Source organism: Dendrobates tinctorius, unplaced genomic scaffold (genome assembly GCF_039654945.1).
Source record: "Dendrobates tinctorius isolate UK_male_01 unplaced genomic scaffold, ASM3965494v1 ptg000147l, whole genome shotgun sequence".
Classification (NCBI taxonomy): Eukaryota; Metazoa; Chordata; class Amphibia; order Anura; family Dendrobatidae; genus Dendrobates; species Dendrobates tinctorius.
In genome coordinates, this window is record NW_027361814.1 from 11,090,260 (window position 1) to 11,112,500 (window position 22,241).

Below are 22,241 nucleotides of genomic sequence, written 5' to 3' on the forward strand. Positions count from 1 at the left end.
GATAGCGCTTTTAAAACTAGCACTTTTTGCAATTTATTTCTTAAAATTTGCATTCACTCGAGAGATTAACGTTTTCAGCTTGTTGCCTAGGAAACCGACCACCGTTGCTACTGTCTAGTGTGTAAGTGCTTGGCTGAACTCCGTCTTCAGCGTGGGCATTCCTCCTAAGGGCATAATTTTGTCTAAAAGGATGTTTTTCCTTCTTCTGTTTCTTCATCCAGGACCTTTATCTGCTCCAGCCAGCCATCCTGCAGTCAGAAGGAATAACTCGTGACCAGGGATACCGTCCCCTCCACATCCCTCCGTGCCCACACCGTCCAGCTGCCTCATACAGGGGCTGAACTGCATTTAGCACTAGGAAGCGGCTCTGGCCACTGACTATCAAAAATGGCTTCTGACCAGGTTGTAAGTCAGGACAATGGTGCAGCCAACAATATGGTCACACCGTAACGAACCAGCAGCCGGCACGCCGCCGGGTCCAGGAGCGAGCACGTCACCCATCTTACCTTGCAACAAAGTAATGTGAACCCACAACCCACTGTCAGCGCAACCTGTGGAGGGATGGAGGCTTTTACACAGTTGGTCTCCATGGCCGGGACAGACACCGGGATGGATTAGTGTGATGTTTGTCTCTCGTTTGTCCTTGCGCTCCACTGGCTCAGGAAATCTTACGTCTATTGTCTACACATAGCTGTATTTTGTTACTCTGAATTCCACTATTTTCTCTCTATTTCCAGGTCACCTTTAGGTTGTGGTAGCAGGAATCTAGTATCTCACTTCTCCTACTGTGTGTGTTCTGGGTTTTCAGTTTTGAAATGGACTAAATTCAGGTGACGGAAGGACGAGCACGATCACCATGAAGTGAAATAAAGTTTTATCAAATGTGTGGTTGTTCCAGAGGTTCTCCTATGTGGGGTTTACATGTGGGTCTGTATGGCAGCAGCGGTTCTCGTGTGTGTGGTGGGTCTACAGGTGTAGCTCTATGGCAGCAGTGGCTCTCCTGTGTATGTTCTGTAGATATGGCAGTGGTGGGTCTACAGCTGTGGTTGTATTGTAGCAGCAGTTCTCGTGTCTACGTGTGAGGCTGTATTGCAGTGGTGGTTCTCCTGTGGGTGGGGGGGGGGTCCTACAGGTGTGGGTGTATGGCACCAGCAGTTTTCCTGTCTCTGGTCTGTAGGGTATGGCAATGGTGGGTCTACAGGTATGGCAGTGGCGGTTCTGTCTGTGGTCTGTAGGTGTAGCAGTGGTGCGTCTACAGGTGTGGCTGAATGGAAGCAGCAGCAGTTCTCCTTTCTCTGTGGTCTGTAGGTGTGGCAATAGGGCTACAGGTGTGGCTGTATGGCAGCGGTGGTTCTGTCTATAGTGTGTAGGTATGGCAGTGGTAGGTCTACAGGTGTGACTGGCAGCAGGAGCGTGTGGTGGGTCTAGAGATGTGGCTGTATGGCAGCAGTTCTGTCTCTGGTGTGGAAATAGTGGTTCTACCAGTGTGGCTGTAGGATAGCGGCAGTTTTCTTGTCTCTGGTCTGTAGGTATGGCAATGGTGGTTCTCCTGTCTCTGGTCTGTAGGTATGGAAGTGGCGGTTCTCTTGTCTCTGGTCTGTAGTATAGTGGCGGTTCTCTTGTCTCTGGTCTGTAGTATAGTGGCGGTTCTCCTGTCTCTGGTCTGTAGGTATGGAAGTGGCGGTTCTCTTGTCTCTGGTCTGTAGTATAGTGGCGGTTCTCCTGTGGCGGGTCTCTGGTCTGTAGGTATGGCAATGGTGGTTCTCCTGTCTCTGGTCTGTAGTATAGTGGCAGTTCTCCTGTCTCTGGTCTGTAGGTATGGAAGTGGTGGTTCTCTGGTCTGTAGTATAGTGGCGGTTCTCCTGTCTCTGGTCTGTAGGTAGGGCAGTGGTGGTTCTCCTGTCTCTGGTCTGTAGGTAGGGCAGCGATGGTTCTCCTGTCTCTGGTCTGTAGGTAGGGCAGTGGTGGTTCTCCTGTCTCTGGTCTGTAGGTAGGGCAGCGATGGTTCTCCTGTCTCTGGTCTGTAGTATAGTGGCGGTTCTCCTGTCTCTGGTCTGTAGGTAGGGCAGTGGTGGTTCTCCTGTCTCTGGTCTGTAGGTAGGGCAGCGGTGGTTCCTACAGGTGTGTGGCTGTATGGCAGTGGTGCAGCTTGTATAAAACGAGTGATTTTAGTATTGTCCTTGCTACTTTTTCCGAGAGATGGGTAAAGTAGTGGGAAAATTTCAGGGTCTGTTCTAATTTTGGTTGACAAGCGATACGTGTCTGACTATTCTGGCTCATGGCCTCCTTTTATACAAATGAAGGTAATTATAGAAGTACAACGCCAAGCAAGAGGGGAAAGGGAGTTAAAGGATTTTCTACTGAACTAGGTGTTATTATTGCCTGCACTAAAAAAAAAAAAAGTTGTCAAACATTATGTTGAACAGGAAACGAACTTCTATTTTATAGGAACAGCAAAAAAAATATAGTCTCCAACTAAGACAGAACACTACACACCGAAAAAGCATTAACAAAAGGTGTTTTCTCCTTTTTGATAGACTTTATAATATTTTTCAGCAGATCAGCCATTCTCCTCACTGTGGTTGTAAGACAGCTTCCTGCAGCAGAAGCCTCTCCCTCTGCCCTGCCTGCAGCAAGAACTGCCCCCTTTGCAGCAGGTAAAACCAAAGTAGGCTAAGGGCCCCGTCACACATAGCGACTCACCAGCGATCCTGACACGTTGCCATCTGATCGCTGGTGAGCTGTCAAACAGACAGCTTCACCAGCGATCAGCACCGCCGAGCGCCCGATGTCGCTGTGTACTTTAGGTATCAGCTCGCTGATGCAGGGAGCTGGCACCTAAGATACACATCGGGTTTCTAAGGGACGTGCAGTCCATTTTCTGTTTCTTTACTTTCTTTTCTGTTTGTTATTTGTAAGTGGAGTTTAGAATTTCCAGATCTTTTTGCCTAATTCATAAACTGTGACTTTGTATGCACTTTGCATTGAGCAAAAAGTTACATCTTTTTCAAAACAAAAAGTCCCCCCCCCAAAAAAAAAAAAAAATCAGTAACTGCATGCAAAATGTATGAACCATGTATTCAGTTTTGATAAATTTTGGTGCAAATAACCAGACCAAAAAAAGGCAAATGATGACTTGGCACCAAAACTGTAAACTTGTTCTCATAGCCAAAAAATCCCTCATAAGCCTCATTCAGACATCCACGAAACACTGACCGTAATACAAGAGTAGAAGACCTAGCGCTTCCCTACAAAATGAAGAGTTCCCCATCCAAATATCAGAATCTACAAGTAGCCCTTAAGCTAAGAGGATATGTTTCCAGATTATATCTTTGTTATATAAACTTTTTTTCTATGCTTCAGACAGCAGTTGATAATAATCTGATAGGTGATTACTTGTCTCACAGCTGATGCACAATCCCTGCCTGCGTTGCCACTGTCATCATACAGCAGCTCGAATGTATTTTTCGAGCATGCCGAAGCCACTCTTAGCAGCAGAACATACTTGCTCATCACTAATTACTCTCTCTACATCTTTTTTCCCCTGCAGTATTGATTATAGTGTTTGATGACGGTACGAGCATAAACCTGAAACGTTCTTTATGTTACACTGGCTAGACTATACAGACCTGCTGCTGATCTCCTGCCCTGATGCAACAGCCTCATATCTGCCTCTAATGTTTGGAGACTTACGCCGGATTCCAAATTACTACGCGAAGGTGACTTTTCCTAAATGGTTGATATAAAGGATTCAGTATAACTTTGAAATCAACTATTGGAGGATAAATCACCTGTTATTGGATAAATCTCCCAATGCTAACTTTTTTCAAAACTTAAAAAAAAAAAAACTGAGTGTTCCAAATTATTATGCTCCACAGGTTTCACAAACATTTGATAAATTGTAAAGATGTGAAAATGGTCATTTGTTGTGTTTGCAGCATTAAGAGGTCACATTTACTGAAATCAAAAGCATCATACCAGGACAATTTCCCTGGTAGCAGAGGACCCTTTTGGTTGATATCTTAATTCTTGTGTCCCCTGAACTTGAGTTTTGGGATAGTTTCCTTGAATTTCTTCAGAAATGTCAGAATCTCCTCCCAGAGCTGCTGTTCTGATGTGAGCGGCCTTCCACCCTCATAGACCTTTTACTTGATACTCCAAACGGTTCTCCATAGGGTTGCAGTCACACAATGAGTGTCTCTCCTTTTTATGCCCATATCAGCCAATGATTGTTGTTCTTTGCTACACGAGATGGGGCATTGTCTGCATGAAGATGATTTGCTATGACTCTTCTTTGTGTAGTATGGAAGAAAGTAGTCAAACGCTATATACTGTGAGGTCAATTTCACACCTTCAAGGACCACCAGCTCTCTTCCCATGATTCAGGTCCTCAACTCTGCCACCTCCTCACAGATGTCACAACCTTGTTGTGACATGAAGGCCATCCATCAATCTGGACCATCCTGGGGTTGGACAGCCCTCATCAGTAAACAAGACTGTTTAAAATAAGTCTTCATGTACATCTGGGCCCATTGCAATCATTTTTGCATGTGAGCACTGTTTAGGGGCAGCCAAATAATAGGTTTATGTACAACAGCAGCCTCTGAAGGATCCTACAGGCACCAGCAGCTTCATCTACCCGTTTGGTGCTTAGTAATGCTATTTTAGCAGCTGCTCTTCTGCTGAATTTGTCTGGCAGAAGCCTTCCTCATTCTGCCTTTATCTGCACTAACTTACCTGTGCTCTGTATTAGCCACAAATCGCTCCGGCGTATGATGATCACACTGAGTTTTTGTGAAATATCTAAATGTTTTCATACCTTGTCCAACACATTTCAGTATTTGACACTTTTCGACAACAGAAAGCTCCTTTTGCTTTCGTATAACTGCTTGAAGCCGGAGGCTGATTAATAATGTGGAACGTCCTTCTTAAATAGTTTTCCTACTTAATCGGGCTCATCTAGCAAACTAACTATCACAGGTGTTTGAGACTGATGCCCTTGATCCCAGGACAAACAAACCATGGTTTTTTTGAAAAACCAAACAATTACTGTACATCATTGACACTTAAATCCAATTTGCATAACAATTTGGAATGACTGTAGTCTGGACATGGACCATGTTTCATGGATGCCTGAATGAGGCTTTAGGTTGTTTCATTACTTTTTTTTTTTTTTTTTTTTTTAACCCAATGACGACATCTGTTCATTTTTTTTTTTTTTTTATTGCTATTCCTCTGCCTTCTTGAGTTTCAAAAAGTTTTGTTTTTGGAGTAATTGGTATCCCATACAGTCTTTGGTAATAAATGTCAGGATTTTTTTAAATCAATTTTGCTGGACCTTATTTTCACATTTGGTTTTTCATGGCCATAAGAAAAAATAAAGTTGGGCTAAAGTGGCAGTAGTATTCAAAACTAGAACACACAAGGTAAAATGAGGCCTAACAGTGAGGATGAACTCTTCTGATTAACGAAAATATTGACTAAGTTTAGTTTTCCTTCATAGAAACTTTCAGCTCCTCCTGACGTGAGAGCAATGTGTCTTGGGGGCTTCTCTGGGGTCTAATGAAGGACGGAGACATGAACAAGCTGATTGATGGGTCCTAGGGGAGGTGGTCATTGATTTACTAAATTTCTGCATGCATGACCTGCCATCTGGGCAATGTAATAGATGAGTAGGACCCCTTCCATAGGGACATGTGGCTTTTATCCAAAGTTACGTCCTTGCAGTTCAAACTAAAGGACAAAGTGACACAAATCAGTGCGAGATATTCACAGCAAGACGATGTATTTGTGCCACATTCGCAATAAAGTCCAAGCTGGAAAACTGCACACAATCGCTTTAGAGCCTAATTCCTGCATGTGAGAGGGGGAACGAGTGACGCGGGACAAATAAATATAATAAAAGGACAAAAAAAAAAAAAAAAAGTCAGGTGACAGAGGGAAATATGAAGCAAAACGCCAACTTAAAAGGGCAAAAAAAACCCCAAAAAACAACAAAACCTAATCTTCAACTTTTCTCCAGTCAACCTTAAAAAAAAAAAAAAAATGTTTAAGGAAAATAAAATCAAAACAGATGGGGTCTGCCATCTGGGACCGTCGATGTGCATCAGCCTTGTGCAGGAAGGCAGAGCCTTGATTCTGTGTCCTTACCAGGTGTGTACGGAAGCTTAAAAAGTAACGATTAACCCCTTTATTGCTGAAGACAGACACAAGCCGTTTGTCTGTAACTGTGCAATATACAAAGCTCGGCCTGTCTAGTAATGCCAGGGTTAAAATCAAGTGAGGGACAAAATTAAAATAAGTGAGGAGGGAAACAGAAGCTTTTGCTAATTTAAAATTAAAAAAAAAAAGTCAGGAACTAGGGGAAAGCAAAAAAGTGACCAGCCCACTATACTTATGGGTCGACCACCGGATTTTTTTTTTCCACCTTCGAATTCTCTCCCCCCACCATTGCACAACACATGCAGTATACGCCAAGATTTACAACCCAGAGGGAGAGGCAAAATGAAAAACAGTGTCCAGTCTCAATGACAAGGAGGTGGTCTTCTACAGGTGCCATTTCCTCAGGATTAGGTGGGCTCGAGCATTCCTCCCTGTGTCAGGCCTCAAGTGGTTGAGGCAGGGTCCCATTACCTCAGGTCCCAGTCATGATCCACATCACATGCGGTTCAGACATTAAAGCCTTCAACACTGGAGCCTACATCTCACTCGTCCTCGTCGTCTTCATCCTCCTCGCCGTCAGACAGTGCCGTGCATGGGCGGATCTGACGGTAACCATCTAGCCACTTTTCCACCATCTGCGTCACTAGTGGGTGGTTACGACGGCGTGAGCTTTTCTGCATGGCTACCAACACGCCGCCTTCAGTCACACAACAGTCCAACCATTCTCGCAGGAGCTTTTCCTGCTGGTCCTCGTTGCCGAGCTGAAGAGACAAAATGCACTCCTGTATAACAATCATAGAAAATGCAAGAAAGGAATAGAGCAGGCATACCCAAACCACATGTACCCACTAACGGGTCTGACGGGCTGGGGTCAACAAAGGGAACAAGGACAGAAATATATACACGCCAGGAACATCATATTTCAGTAGGAACCAGGGCTTCTGTTCAATTCCTCCACAAAAAGCAGAATTCAGACATGTCCAACGCATTTTAAGCTCAACTGCAGCCACTGATATTATACTGGAAGTTCTTACTTTATTATAAAAATGATATGCTTCTAAAGCAATGAAGCTACAGGAATTACAAAGAACCCTTGGTTGCGTCTCGGCTCAATTAGCGATCCTTCCCATCCCCGTGTAATCGGCTATCCCGCCCGCCCCGTGTAATCTGCGCCATCGCCCCCCCCATTCCCATGTAATTAGAAACAACCCCCCATCCCTGTGTAATCAGTGCCACCCGCCCAATCAGCAGACAATTTACGTAGGGCAGGACAGCACAGCCCATGCGGCTGCTTACCTCTTGCGCCGAAAGGAAGTGAATGTGCAGGAGCTTCCGTTCACTGTCCACGAGTGGCAGAAATGTAACCGTTACGTCGTCGTCTGTGTTTAGATTTGCACCGGCCCCACGATTGTCATAGCCATCGTTCTCCATCGCTACCAGAGCTGAGAAGTGTCCCCTCGTGTAGCCCAAAGCAATTGGGCTTTTCCAGCAAAAACTCTGCTCCCACAAAAGTGGCAAGTACACTCCTGAGGGGAAAAAAAAAAAAGCCATGTCAGTGCCAAGAAAAGAGTTGCATCTGAAAACATTTTCTATATTTTAATATATACAGTAAAAGGTCTAAAATTCATCATGTTGGAATCCACTCTATTTTATGAGCTGCTGGTTCTCTGCCCACCTGACACCAATTGACGGTTTTGTCTCTATAGTGTGTATGGGGGGGGAGAGCCACCTGCCAGCCACGTTACTATGAAGATTTAATTCATCAGCTGCAGCACAAGCAGAGTACTGTAACTAGGGCAATAAGCAAAAGTAAGCCATGCTCTGCTCCGTCCGTCTCATGTATGTACACGCCTTACCGATGTGATGCAGCCGACATTAGTTATACCTTGAAAACGAGTGTATCCCAACGTTTCCCCGCGGAAGCTCTTGTAATATTTCACTCCATATACTATGATTGGTCTTCTGAGAATATGTGCAAGAACAAAGATGTGCGTTTGCTCCAGGCTGGCCCCTGGCTAAGAGAAAAAAAAAGTCAATAAACAACCTTATACGATGCATAAATTATATACAAAGAATAACGTAAATATCAGGAGAGCTACGGGGGGGGGGTCTGCACCTGATTGTCAGACATGCAAAATTGGCCTAATACATTCTATATACAGACTGTGCCTATATAGAAATAGGAGACTGAGTAAGGGGCCGCGAATGGAGATCCATGTGGTTTATAGAGATCGTGCCTACAGTTAGGTCCATATATATTTGGACAGAGACAACATTTTTCTAATTTTGGTTCTAGACATTACCGCAATGAATTTTAAACAAAACAATTCAGATGCAGATGAAGTTCAGACTTTCAGCTTTCATTTGAGGGTATCCACATTAAAATTGGATGAAGGGTTTAGGAGTTTCAGCTCCTTAACATGTGCCACCCTGTTTTTAAAAGGGACCAAAAGTAATTGGACAGATTAAATAATTGTAAATAAAATGTTCATTTCTAGTACTTGGTTGAGAACCCTTTGTTGGCAATGACTGCCTGAAGTCTTGAACTCATGGACATCACCAGACGTTGTGTTTCCTCCTTTTTGATGCTCTGCCAGGCCTTCACTGCGGTGGTTTTCAGTTGCTGTTTGTTTGTGGGCCTGTCTGAAGTTTAGTCTTTAACAAGTGAAATGCATGCTCAATTGGGTTGAGATCAGGTGACTGACTTGGCCATTCAAGAATATTCCACTTCTTTGCTTTCATAAACTCCTGGGTTGCTTTGGCTTTATGTTTTGGGTCATTGTCCATCTGTAGTATGAAACGACGACCAATCAGTTTGGCTGGATCTGAGCAAACAGATGTTTTTTTTAGCAAAGTCCAGTCTAGCCTTTTTATTTTTGATGCTTATGAGTGGCTTGCACCGTGCAGTGAACCCTCTGTATTTACTTTCATGCAGTCTTCTCTTTATGGTAGATTTGGATATTGATACGCCTTCCTCCTGAAGAGTGTTGGTCACTTGGTTGGCTGTTGTGAAGGGGTTTCTCTTCACCATGGAGATTATTCTGCGATTGTCCACCACTGTTGTCTTCCGTGGGCTCCCAGGTCTTTTTGCATTGATGAGTTCACCAGTGCTTGCTTTCTTTCTCAGGATGCACCAAACTGTAGATTTTGCCACTCCTAATGTTGTAGCAATTTCTCGGATGTTTTTTTTTTCCTGTTTTTGCAGCTTAAGGATGACTTGTTTCACCTGCATGGAGAGCTCCTTTGACCGCATGTTTCCTTCACAGCAAAACCTTCCAAATGCAAGCACCACACCTCAAATCAACTCCAGGCCTTTTATCTGCTTAATTGAGAATGACATAACGAGGGGATTGCCCACACCTGTCCATGAAATAGCCTTGGAGTCAACTGTCCAATTACTTTTGGTCCCTTTAAAAACAGGGTGGCACATGTTAAGGAGCTGAAACTCCTAAACCCTTCATCCAATTTTAATGTGGATACCCTCAAATGAAAGCTGAAAGTCTGAACTTCAACTGCATCTGAATTGTTTTGTTTAAAATTCATTGTGGTAATGTCTAGAACCAAAATTAGAAAAATGTGGTCTCTGTCCAAATATATATGGACCTAACTGTATATAGACAGAGGAAAGTGAGTAAGGCTAGTTTCACACTAGCGTTCGTGGGCGCAGCGCAGGGCTGCCGCTGAGCCCCGCCCCCTCCGGTCAGTTCCTCCTCTGATCGCATGAGGCTGCATGCGATCAGCGTATCCTATATTTAGTGTTGGATACGCTGATCATGCGCTGGTCTGATTTTGCTGGCGCTGCGCCCAAAGCACAAAAATGCAACACAGAGCGTTTTTGTGCGCTGGGCGCAGTGCCAGCAAAATCAGACCAGCGCACGATCAGCGTATCCAACACTAAATATAGGATACGCTGATCGCATGCAGCCTCATGCGATCAGAGGAGGAACTGACCGGAGGGGCCGTGGCTTAGCGGCGGCCCTGCGTCCACGAACGCTAGTGTGAAACTAGCCTAAGGGATAGCGAGTGCAGATCCATGTGGTTTATGCTGCACATATTAAAACACAAACCGAAGTTTCTGTGAAATTCTGTACAGGGAGCCATACTATTATAAATCTCAATATTTGGTCTTGTAAAGGTGTGAACGCTCTTCTGCACATGTCAGGGTAATGTGAGCAGAGATACAAGCTGAACTTGGGAATTTAAGTCTCACTCATTGGAAAAGAGGAGATTTCTGTATCCAGGACATACATCACACGAGTGATTCCTACCGCTTACCTGGCTAGCTAGTGAAAGGATAAACGCCCAGTCTTCCTGCCATTGTTCCTCTCTTAGAGAGAAGTGTAGTCCAAAGCTCTGCGAGTACCAAGACTCCCACTCCTTCCAACGGCTGTAAAACCTAAACACACAAAAGGGACTATGAGTAAACAGAGAAAAAAAAAAAATAAAAGCCATTATTAATAAAAATAAAAAAAAGTGCATGAAAAACAAAGAATTCAGAGATCAAATTTGAGAGAGGAAGCACCAAGCAGTGCAATTAGCAAGACGACTTTAAACTGAGCAGCACCACATAGGAGCTGCAGGAGGTCCGCAGCGCTCCTCACCAGTGGGAGCAGTCGTGGAGGCTGTCATGCAGAGCCTTCCTTAGCACCGAGTCTTTGTCGTAGATGCCCCAGGTTGCTTGTAGTACGGAGTCCAGCAGGCAATCGCCTGCAGTGCGGTTCCAAAGTGCATAAAGTCTGCTGTCCAGACGGGTCCCCAGCTCAAGTGACCAGTTGATAATGGGAGATTCCTCCTCTAGTTCTGGAACACAGGATGCAGATGGTGAATTCAGAAGGCATGACAGTGGGAAGGTTTGTACAAGTCAGAAGAAAAATTACCTTTCTGAACATCCCGGTCCAGAACTTCATCAAACAGTTTCTCCTGAACAGAAGGAGGAAGATCCTCTATATCTGCAGACAGAAGTGAGAGAGCAAACACTCAGCCAGGACTAAGAAAAAGCCAATGATAAATGACAAGCCTCTGAGAAGAAGCTGTGATGCTCTGCATGCTCTGGCATTTTTCTACAAGTTCTTCATTTGTGCCACACTAGCTCTTCTGTGAGAGGAGACCAGACAGGTAACCCTCTGCTCCCCACATGTGAGCTTTGCTTGTCCAACAAGCCATTGCCAGGTAGCTGGTTGTCCTGCTTGGACTGGTTTTGGTAGATACTGCCCACTTGGAGATGCTTTGGTTGATCTAGCCATCACAATTTGACAGTCACTCACAGTGTAGATTCTCTTTGGATGAGGAGAAAAATAATCCATCTTCAGTCAGACTGCACTCAAACGCCATCCGACTGCAACCGGATATTTTCCACAAACTTATTTGCATGGCCACGTGTGATCCGAATATCAGATCTAACTCTGGCATTCTACAACTTTTCCCTTGACCTGGCTTAGTAAAAAAATAAACACAAAAATCGGACATATGCACGGCCCCATAGAATGGCATTGGGACGGGTGTGGTCCAATGTTTTGTCGGATTGCAGTTGGACTGAAAATACAGCCCTTAGGCTAGACAGTTCATACTTGGTGTGGATTTTTCACGCAAGTTTGCCTACAAAAAATCCACAGTAGGTTTAAAAGAAATCTTATCTACACCGAGCAGATGTTTTTCCTCCGCAGCATGCCAATTCTTTGTGCGGATTTCATGCTTTGCACCAAGCCTGCGCAGATTCGCTGTGGAAACTTCCACACCAGACGTGCAAATGTTTGAACTTAGCTTCATAAGTGACATGGAATGATGGAAGCAGTCTACGTCCTACACTACAGAAGATGTTGGTGCTCTATACGAGATGAGCTGAAGGTAATTACCTGCGGGTAAAGTGAAAGTTACAAGGTCCGTTAGGAAGTAGCACGCGAAGTCTCCTTTCCTCTGGTGCATGGAAGCTGCGATTTCCCTCCTGATTTGCTCAGTGAGCTCAGGACACACCATGGCGGGGATACACTTGGCTGCATGCTGAGACACCTGGAATCAGAAAAGCCCCACAGGAGTCAGATCGCATGAGAAACCTGGAACAATTCACCAACGAGGAGACAACATCAGCCTGAAAAGAGCCAGGAAATATTATTATACATAGTATTCCCCACGATTATTCCGCTGCACGACAGTCTGAGCGGCCGCGGATATTCTGCCGCTCATTCAAGACCCCACAAGAAGAAACGAAAATCATCGGCGCGAGATCACAGATCTGACATCATTTACAGGAAGGAACAGAGCACCAATCCCGATGAGAAGAGCTGCTCACTTCTGTTAGAAGTATGGCCAGCATGTCCTGCCGCTGGAAGCGAATAGATAGGTGCACCAGAGTGTAACCCACATCAAAGGCCGACGGGCGGTTCAAGAGACGGACTTCATCGGCAGAGAGTTGCCGAGCGATGTCTCCTCCTGACGTCTTGTACGCCTCCACAGCAGACAGGTCGCCTTCCACAACACCTGAAAGAGAACATACATTTCTATGAGGCACATACCGGGGGAAAAAAATAAAATATATATATATATATATATATATATATATATATATATATATATATATATATATATACACACATACATACATACATACATACATACATACACACACAGAGAGAGACACACACACCATTACATAAACCAAGAGAAAAGCAATTAATTCCACCCGGCAATTATTAAACCAACGGCTTTTTTTTTTTTTTTTTTTTAAACAGCATTATTTAGGATTAAGAGCCCATAGAAGGAGCCCACGGGACGTTCAGGATTTGAAGAGTGTTTGTGTGGAAGAATGGACCAAAATCACACCTGAGCAATGCCTGCGACTAGTTTCTCCAGACAGGAGGCATCTTGAAGCGGTCATCACCAACAAAGGTTTTTGTGCGAAGTATTAAAGTGAGCCCATCAGCAGTTTTGGCCGATATAAGATACGCCCATCGCCTTTCAGGGCTTATACATATTCTATAATGCTGTATATCTGCCCCCAACCCGACCTGGAAGAACTGAAAAATAAGTTTTCTTATACTCACCTGCGGGGTGGTTCGGTCCGTGGCGTGTCGCTAGTCTTGGTCCGGCGCCTCCCATCTTCTTACGATCGCTGTCCTCCAGCTTGCTTCTTGTGTATAACGCGACCCTGCATCATCCACACAGGTTCCCCGGCATCGCGCTCCTGCACAGGCGTACTGATCTGCCCTATTGAGGGCACAGAAAAGTACTGCAGTGCACAGGTGCCGGAAAAGCCAAAAGAGCCCCGGCACCTGGACCAGACCGCCCCGCAAGTGAGTCTAATAATACTTATTTTTCCTTATCTTCCAGAACTGACCAGGGGCTTATCTACAGCATTATAGAATACGGTATATCAGCCCTGAAAGGCGGCGGCCGCATCTTATATCGGCCAAAACTGCTGACGGGTTCCCTTTAAATACATTTCAGTAAGGGTGTTCAGTACTTGGGGGAGCTGTAGTTTCTATTGGTACAATTTGGGGGGTGTACATATATAGTTTTCAATCTCCAATTAATTTCTTTGGGAGAGACAATGGGAAAATTGACGTGTACTGTACGTACCAGTGTTCATACTATTAACACGCAACGTACATGCCGCTACCGACAAACGTATCTAAGCGGCTACACTGCTGGGATCACGTGTTTTGCAGAAGGGTGCTGGCAGCGTAGGACAGCCGGAACCTGCCGGTATGGTGCTCTGTTACCCCGAGGCCGCCCCTTACACCTGCACGCATCATGGAGTATTCCAGCTGTGACGGTGCACTCCCGCAGGTGAATTTGGACTATTGTAGGAGCAAACGCTCCAAGGTGGTAGAGGAGGTTGTGCAATCTGATTGTACAGTGTAGAGCGAGCCAAGGCTGAAACATTACACATGGCAAGTGCAGAAACTGTGGCGTTATAAAGTAATTGGAAATCCAGTGAACGCAGACTATTGACACAGAGCTTTTACTAAGCAACCGATTGATGTTCTTTAAATTTTCAGCCCCCTCCACCTTCCATACCGGAGGATGACTCACACAATCATTCTTTATAAATAGTAGTAGTGCAATGCGTCATAAGTGGAAGATAAAGATAAAGCGGAGGGAACTCCCTGAAGCCAAAGTTCACAGCAGACTATTGGGGTAGCAATAAACCCAAGTCCACACTCCAAACTCCTGTACCCAGCCAACATCTCAATGAGAACCTCGCTAACGGCAGGGACCATTTGCTTGCAGAAATTTATGCTAAGTTTCTGCAAATGCTGACAAAAAAAACAAAAAAAAACATTTTGTCGTCTTTTTTGCATAATATTGTATGTTTTTTTGAGGCAATTAAAAATTATATATATATATATATATATATATATATATATATATATATATATATATACACATACATACACACATACAGGTTTGACAAAACAGTGGAAACACCTAACGTTTTGGCAACATAATCTTCGAACATGTTATAATCATGTAAACCGTGACATATGGTAATGTTTTGTAGTTGATTATTTGTGATGTGTATGTAAATTAACTGTTTGTTTTGCAGAACTGTAAGAACATTGATGAGAACCCGATACCAATGGCAGACCTCTCGGATTTTCAAAGAGGCCAAATTGTTGGTGCTCGTATGTCAAGCGCTAGTGTAACACAAAGTGCTCGAATGCTTGGCATGTCAAGAGGTACTGTCTCCAAAGTAAGGATTGCGTTTGAAAGAGAAGGAAAAACGTCCGCAGCAAAGCACAGGTCCGGCCGAAAGTCGAAGTTGACTGAGAGACTGTCGGACCCTAAAGCGAATTGTGAGAGAGGATCGCAAGACCACGGCTCCGAAAATCACTGCTGAGCTCAACGAACACCTACAGAACCCATTTTCCACGAAAACTGTTCGTCGGGAGCTGCACAAATCTGGATTCCACGGAAGAGCTTCAATTAGAAAACTGCTGCTCTCAATGACAAATGTTTCCAAGCGTTTAGAGTGGTGTAGAAACCTCCAGAATTGGTCCCCCGAGCAGTGGAAACCACCATGGTTACTTACCGGTAGCCGGTTTTTCCGGAACCCATGACAGCACCACATGAGAGAGGGATCCGCCCCGCCAGGACAGGAACCTACTGAAACATAAGGGGCGGCACCTCTCCCCCGCGTCAGTTGGATTACAGAGCATTTGAGAGGACTTCCCGGTTAGTTACATATTTATCCAACACCACATCACACAATTACACCCGACTATTGTGCACACCCAAACGGTGAAAGAGGGGGGGAAATATACGGGTGCTGTCATGGGTTCCGGAAAAACCGGCTACCGGTAAGTAACCATGGTGGTTTTCCCTTCACCCATGACAGCACCACATGAGAGATTCTGGAGACTTCGAACACTTTAGGGAGGGACCACCGCTTGCAGCACCCTTCTACCAAAGGTCAAGTCAGCAGAGGAGGATAGATTTAGTCTATAGTGTCTAAAGAAAGTTGAGGGTGAGGCCCAGGTAGCGGCCTTACAAATTTGCTCTATTGGTACCTCTGCTTTCTCAGCCCAGGAGGTCGCCACGGCTCTGGTGGAATGAGCCTTGATGCCGTCAGGAACCGGAACGCCACTAGCTGAATAGGCTACACTAATGGCCTCCCTAATCCATCGGGCAATAGTCCCCTTTGACACTCCATAACCTTTCCTAGCACCCTGGAAGGCTACGAATAGGGACTGGGACCTCCTCCACTGGCTGGTTATAGACATACTCTACTAGGGTTCTTTTAACGTCTAGGCTATGAAATTTCTCCTCCCCTGGGTTTTTCGGATTCTCGCAGAAGGAAGGGAGGATAATTTCTTGGTTTCGGTGAAAGTTAGTTACTACTTTCGGCAAGTAAGCAGGGTCTGTTCTCATAACCACCCTATCCTGGTATATCTGGGTATATGGTGGGTTGACTGAGAGGGCCTGCAAGTCACTAACTCTACGTGCCGACGTTAGAGCTACCAAAATGATGGTTTTTAGGGTGAGATTTTTAGTTGAAATCTGCTGTATGGGTTCAAACGGCTCCTTCGTAAGGGCTTCCAGTACTAGATTTAGATCCCATGGAGCTATGTTTGGTAGGGAAACTGGCCTAGATCTGTGGCAAGATTTTATGAACCTGGCTACCCATCTGTTTGCCGCTATATTGCAATTGTATAATGCACCCAGCGCTGACACCTGTACCTTGAGGGTATTAACCGCCAGGCCTAGCTGTAGACCTGCCTGCAAGAACTCCAAGATGGACTCGATTGGGGGTTCTTGACCTAACGGTTTTCCCAGGAATTGTAGAAATTTCTTCCACGTCCTGCCATATATATTGGTTTTCTACTTTTCATTAGAGTAGTCACTAACCCCGGGGAAAACCCTTTATCTCTCAAAAGTGCCCTCTCAAATTCCACGCCGTCAGATGGAACCCCTTGACTTGTTTGTGGAATATCGGCCCCTGAGCTAATAAATCTGGAATTTCTGGCAGTACCCACAGGTACGAGAGAGACATCATTTGTAGTAGTGAAAACCACGGTCTTTTTGGCCAGAACGGGGCTATGAGGATTACTCTGGCTTGCTCGTCTCTTATCTTTTTTACTACTGCCGGGATTAACGCTACTGGGGGAAAGGCATAGCTCAGTTTGAACGGCCACGGGATTTGCAGAGCGTCTACTGCCCACGGGTTTTCCCCTGGGTTTAATGAGCAGAACCTCCTCACTTGCCGGTTGTTTTTGGTGGCAAAGAGGTCGATCACTGGCTGCCCCCATAACTGTACTATCCTCTGGAATATTACACGATTTAAGGCCCACTCTCCCTGTTTTAACTTGTTGCGGCTTAGAAAGTCGGCTTGAACATTTTCTGTCCCTTTGATGTGTAGGGCCGTCAGGGAGGTTAGATGTTGTTCCGCTTTGAGAAAGATTCTTTTGGCTTCGTCCATTAGGGAGTTTGACCTTGTCCCTCCCTGGTGGTTGACGTACGCCACTGCCACCCTGTTGTCTGACAAAATTCGGACGTTTTGGCCCTGTAACATGGGAATGAATGCCTCTAAGGCTTTGTTTACCGCTCTTAACTCCCTTAAGTTGGAGGAAGCCTTCTGCTCTAGGTGACCCCAGGACCCTTGGGCTATTTGTTCTCTCAGGTGTGCCCCCCATCCCGAGGAGCTTGCGTCCGTCAATATTACATCGGACACGGGCCTGTGCCACAAAGTTCCTCCTGCCAAATTTGTGCCGTCTAGCCACCAAGTGAGAGAGTTTTTCCCCTTTTCGGAAAGTTCCAGCTTCCCTTCTAAACGTCCTTTCAATCGTTTCTGGGCTGACAAGATTTCCGCCTGCAGTTGTCGGGTATGAAACTGTGCCCAGTTGACCGCAGGGATACAGGCTGTTAGCGTGCCCAACAGGGACATTGCCCTTCTTAGGGTCATGTGAGGATGCTGTATTGCCGTAAGGGTCATTTCTCTCACCTTCTCTAGTTTTTCCTCTGGCAAGAGACAAACTTGACGGTCGGAGTCCAAGACGAACCCTAGAAATGTTTGTTTCCTTAGGGGTTGAAGTTTTGATTTCTTTAAGTTTACCATCCAACCCAGTCTTTGCAGGGTTTCTGTTATTTTCTCTACTTGGTGTGCGCAGTGATGTTCTGAATTGCCAATCACCAAAAAATCGTCCAAGTAAGGCACCATAATCACATTGTGGATTCGAAGGAAAGCTGACATTTCCGCTATTATTTTCGTAAAAATCCTTGGCGCTATGGAGATGCCAAACGGAAGAGCTGTAAATTGAAAGTGCCTGAGGTCGCCCTGGATGTATAGGGCTACCCTCAGGTATTTCTGGTACTCTTGGTGCATCGGGATGTGGTAATAGGCATCCTTCAAATCTATTACGGCCATGAAGCAGTTGTGGTGTAACAGCTTTATGGCTGAAGTCACCGATTCCATTTTGAATGTTTGGTTTATGATCCATTGATTGAGGCGCTTGAGATTTATTATTGTTCTGAAGGAAAGGTCTGGTTTTTTTATTAGGAAGAGGGGAGAATAGAACCCTCTTCTCTCTTGATCTTTTGGGACCTCTATTAGAACTTGTTTCTCCAACAGTCCTAAAATTTCCGTTTCTATGGCCGATTGCTCTCCTGGTTCCTTTCTGATGGAGGTGACCACAAACGAAGCTCTCGGATGCTGGAAGAAAGGGATTTTTAGGCCATTTTTTATAATGCTCAGAATCCAATTGTTGGCCGATATTTTCTCCCATTCTTGAGAAAAGAGCTTCAATCTTCCCCCCACCGGAGGGCTGACGTCATTGCGGGGATTTTTTGGCGGTTGAGGTAGTTCCCCCAAACACGAACCCTGGTTCTTTTTTCCTCTTGTCGTCCCACCTTTTCCGCTCTCCCGGGGGACGGCCCCGATTGAACTTTCCCTTCCGAAAGGGCGGTCTCCTCTGATCACCCATGAATCTGGGGAAGCCCTTTTTATCACCGGCTTTCTCCAGGATGTCATCCAGGTTTTTCCCAAACAGGAACTGCCCATCACATGGTAACGAGCATAATTTCGCCTTAGATTGAATGTCCCCAGGACAGCCTTTGAGCCATAACGCCCGTCTTGCGGCGTTCGATAGTCCCGCTGCTCTTGCCGTTAACCTCATTGAGTCGGCGGAGGTGTCAGCCAAGAAAGCAGCAGCTCCGTGTAGCAAGTACATTTCTCCTAGTATTTTCTCCCTTGGTACCTTGGAGGCTAGTTTTTCTTCAAGTTGTTGCAACCAGACCATTAATGACCGGGCTGTGCAGGTGCCGGCTATTTCCGGTTTCAGACCCCCTGCCGCTGCCTCCCAAGTGTGCCTTAGGTATGAGTCCGCTTTTTTATCCAAGGGATCTCTCAAAACCCCTGAGTCTTCCAGGGGTAGGGCCGACTTTTTGGAAGATCTAGACACTGCTGCGTCAATCTTTGGGACCTTGTCCCAGACGTCCGTGTCTTTAGCCTCAAAGGGGTATCTTCGCTTTGAAGAGGAGGGAAGGCTACCTGATTTCTCCGGTTTCTTCCATTCTCTCTCGATTAGGGCCTGAACCTTGTCATTGACCGGAAAGGTACGCTTCTTCCTTTCTTGCAGGCCGCCAAACATTACATCCTCCAGTGATCTCTCTACCTTCTCCTCTTGCAGGCCCATAGTGGACCTGATGGCTTTGAGGAGAGCGTCCATATCTTCTACGGGAAAGCAAGGTCTGCCCCCCGTATCACTGTCTGAGGATGAAGATGACCCGTGCTCAACTTGATACTCTGAAGAGGAGGAGCCTGACGAGGAACTCGGGGAGGCTTTCCTACTCTTACTCTTCTTTTTTAATAATTTTTTAAGTGAGCCCTGTACTTCAGATTTTATTATCGATCTGAGGTTTGTTGCCAGGCTCGGCACCTCTTCAGCCATAGTCCGCTGGATACAGCTGACACATAAGTCCTTTTGGTAGTCTTTTGCTAAAGGGCTGTGGCATATGGCACATTCTCTATTTTTCTTTTTGCTTATAGCTTTTTTGCCTCCCTAATAAAAAGAAAAGACATAGGAAGGCCTATTATAATATTGTCTAACTTTCACGGAGATCACTCACCACCCAGGAAAGACGGATACCGGGCTCTGGGGCTGCGAAGGAGCGTGCGCTCTGCGCTCTTTTGACCTCGAGGAATCCCTCGATCGGTGACTTGGACGGCTGCTGCTTTTGCCGCTCGAGCGGCTCTTGCGACCAGAAGCTTGCGATGGGGGCAGGGACAATGGGGACGATGAGCGATCCTCCTGAGACGCCATTGTCACTCCTGCAGCCGCTTCTGCTCCTTCTTTTACCGGTGAGTGAGCCACTCATTACCCCTCCCCCCCCCCGCGACCGCCAGCCGCTCCTGGCCGGCGTCGCGCTCGGCGCCATGACCGTCGCGTCCTGATGACGTCAGCGGTCGCGCTCCCAGAATCCTCTGCGCCGCTGACGTCAGTCTCCGCCCCCCCCCCTGCATGCAGGCGAAGGAACGGGCGCGCGCGCAGGGGGAGGGCGGCACAGGGAGGAACCTCCGAAGGGAGGACATCGGGACGTGCCCGCACGAACCCGGGGCCCGAATCAGGCAAAACCCCGGGGACTGCGCTACCAGCTGCCGACGGCCGGCGTCGCAGGTAAGCCAGCCCTGCAATTTTTACACGCCGGGACGGCCCTGGGTCTTTCATCCTGACAGGCACCGCCGCTGTCAGAGGGATTCCTTTCCAGGACAGGAACCCAACTGAAGCGGGGGGAGAGGTGCCGCCCCTTATGTTTCAGTAGGTTCCTGTCCTGGCGGGGCGGATCCCTCTCTCATGTGGTGCTGTCATGGGTGAAGGGAAAACATGTGATATTCTCAGACGAATCATTGTTTACCCTATTTCCGACCTCGTGTACGTTTGGAAACAGCAGAGAGAAGCATTCCATCCAGACTGCCTTCTCCCAACCGTAAAACATGGCGGAGGTTCTGTGATGATCTGGGGTGCTATTTCGTGGAGATCCACCGGGCCAATGATATCCCTTCATGGAAGAATTAACAGCCAAGATTATTTAGGCATTTTGGGCGACCAAGTGCATCCTATGGTTCAAGCACTGTTCCCGGAGGGGAACGCCATCTTTCAGGATGATAATGCACCAATTCATACAGCTAGAACCGTTAAAGCATGGCACGAGGAACATTGTAATGAAGTTGAGCATCTCATCTGGCCCCCACAATCCCCAGACCTCAACATTATTGAGCATTTATGGTCGATTTTAGAGATTCAAGTTAGACGTCGATTTCTGCCACCATTGTCGCTCAAAGAACTGGAGGGTGTTTTAACTGAAGAATGGACTAAAATTCCTTTGGAAACCATTCACATGAATCCATACCTTGAAGAATTGAGGCTGTAATCGCCGCAAAAGGTGGACCTACACCATATTAAACCAACTTGTTGAGGTTTCCAGGTGTTTCCATTATTTTGTCAAACGTGTGTGTAAAATTATTATATATCTCACGCATAATTTTCATAACCATCAGAGGGAAAGCCTACAGCTGGGGCTGATTGTAATATTCTGAGAAGGAGCCAATAGCCATAAATGTTCCCAGAATACTGATATCCGCTTACAGCTGCTAGCTTATTCTTTACTGGCTAGTTTACAGGAGGCCCCCAGAAAAAAAAAAATAAAAATTGACGTAGGGTCCCCCTGTACAATCTAACCAGCAAAGGCTAGGCAGACAGCTGAGGGCTCATATTAATAGCCTAGGAAGGGGCCATGGATATTGGCCCCATCCCAGACTAAAAATATCAGCTCTCAACTACCACAGAAATGCATACGATCCATTAATTTTGTCACTTAGACTTGCTCTTCCGACTTGCCTGGGTGCGGTGCAGCGTCGGTCCTGTCAGAGTATCACCGGCGGCTGATTAGAGGAGTCACATCTCCTGATATGTCTGTTCTACACGTGAGATCACTATGGGACACTGGATTACGTGGACAGGATAGTATATGGCTGTTTATTATTTCTGATTGTTTACAGGGAACATGGGCATGGGGAATTTGGTGATAGGCGAGTATAATGTGTCTATTTTTATTTGACATCTGACAGCATAACCCTGCAGCGCTCTGACGGCAGTAACTACTTAACAGCAGCAACGTTACTGCAGATCAGCACCGCCACGCTGGTATTTCACACGCTGTCACACAGATGACAGCAAGGGAAACGCTGAAGGAATGCCGTAAAAACGCATGATTTGACTAACTTAATTGAACAATGGGTGAAAAAAAAAATGCTGAAAATCTGCACAAAGTTGACCATGCTGCAGAGAAAAAAAAAAAAAAAAAAAAGCAATGCAAATACTAAAAGGAAAATTACTGATTATGTGCACAACGCTTCAGGATTCTTATTGAATTAGCTGGCATAAGGAATCCATGGCGTTTTTGGACCATTTCCGTAAAGAAAAACTGTTGCAATAACAGGCAGTAATTGTGGATGTACGAATGCGGCAGTAAAGTCACAGTATTGTGCGCGGTACACATGGCCCGTGACCCTCCCCGTTATATGGCATCTAAAATCCTGTTTTACTGTATGGGCCACATGCTCACCATAAAGCTATGATGTCCATTAC

At 45.9% G+C, this 22,241-nt stretch overlaps 2 protein-coding genes across 6 annotated transcripts in view; one reads left to right on the forward strand and one right to left on the reverse strand.

The window, feature by feature from the left end:
• The window catches only part of CTBP2 (C-terminal binding protein 2), a 105,629-nt gene extending 104,743 nt beyond the window's left edge, over nt 1–886 (forward strand). For all 3 annotated transcript variants that reach the window (XM_073546410.1, XM_073546409.1, XM_073546408.1), the window contains one exon: nt 222–886. The gene's annotated coding sequence lies outside the window, so the exon portion shown is untranslated. The remainder of the gene's footprint in view (nt 1–221) is intronic.
• Nucleotides 887–5,766: 4,880 nt separating this feature from the next.
• Nucleotides 5,767–22,241, reverse strand: part of ZRANB1 (zinc finger RANBP2-type containing 1) — a 66,011-nt gene continuing 49,536 nt past the window's right edge. For 2 of the 3 annotated variants that reach the window (XM_073546411.1, XM_073546412.1), the window contains 8 exons: nt 12,449–12,636; nt 12,015–12,168; nt 11,040–11,111; nt 10,764–10,962; nt 10,438–10,558; nt 8,048–8,177; nt 7,459–7,688; nt 5,767–6,923 (listed from right to left, as the gene is read on the reverse strand). In XM_073546411.1, the coding sequence (XP_073402512.1) occupies nt 6,705–6,923; nt 7,459–7,688; nt 8,048–8,177; nt 10,438–10,558; nt 10,764–10,962; nt 11,040–11,111; nt 12,015–12,168; nt 12,449–12,636 (1,313 nt within the window). In that variant the 3' untranslated portion in view covers nt 5,767–6,704. The remainder of the gene's footprint in view (nt 6,924–7,458; nt 7,689–8,047; nt 8,178–10,437; nt 10,559–10,763; nt 10,963–11,039; nt 11,112–12,014; nt 12,169–12,448; nt 12,637–22,241) is intronic. The other variant, XM_073546413.1, reaches the window with a different exon arrangement.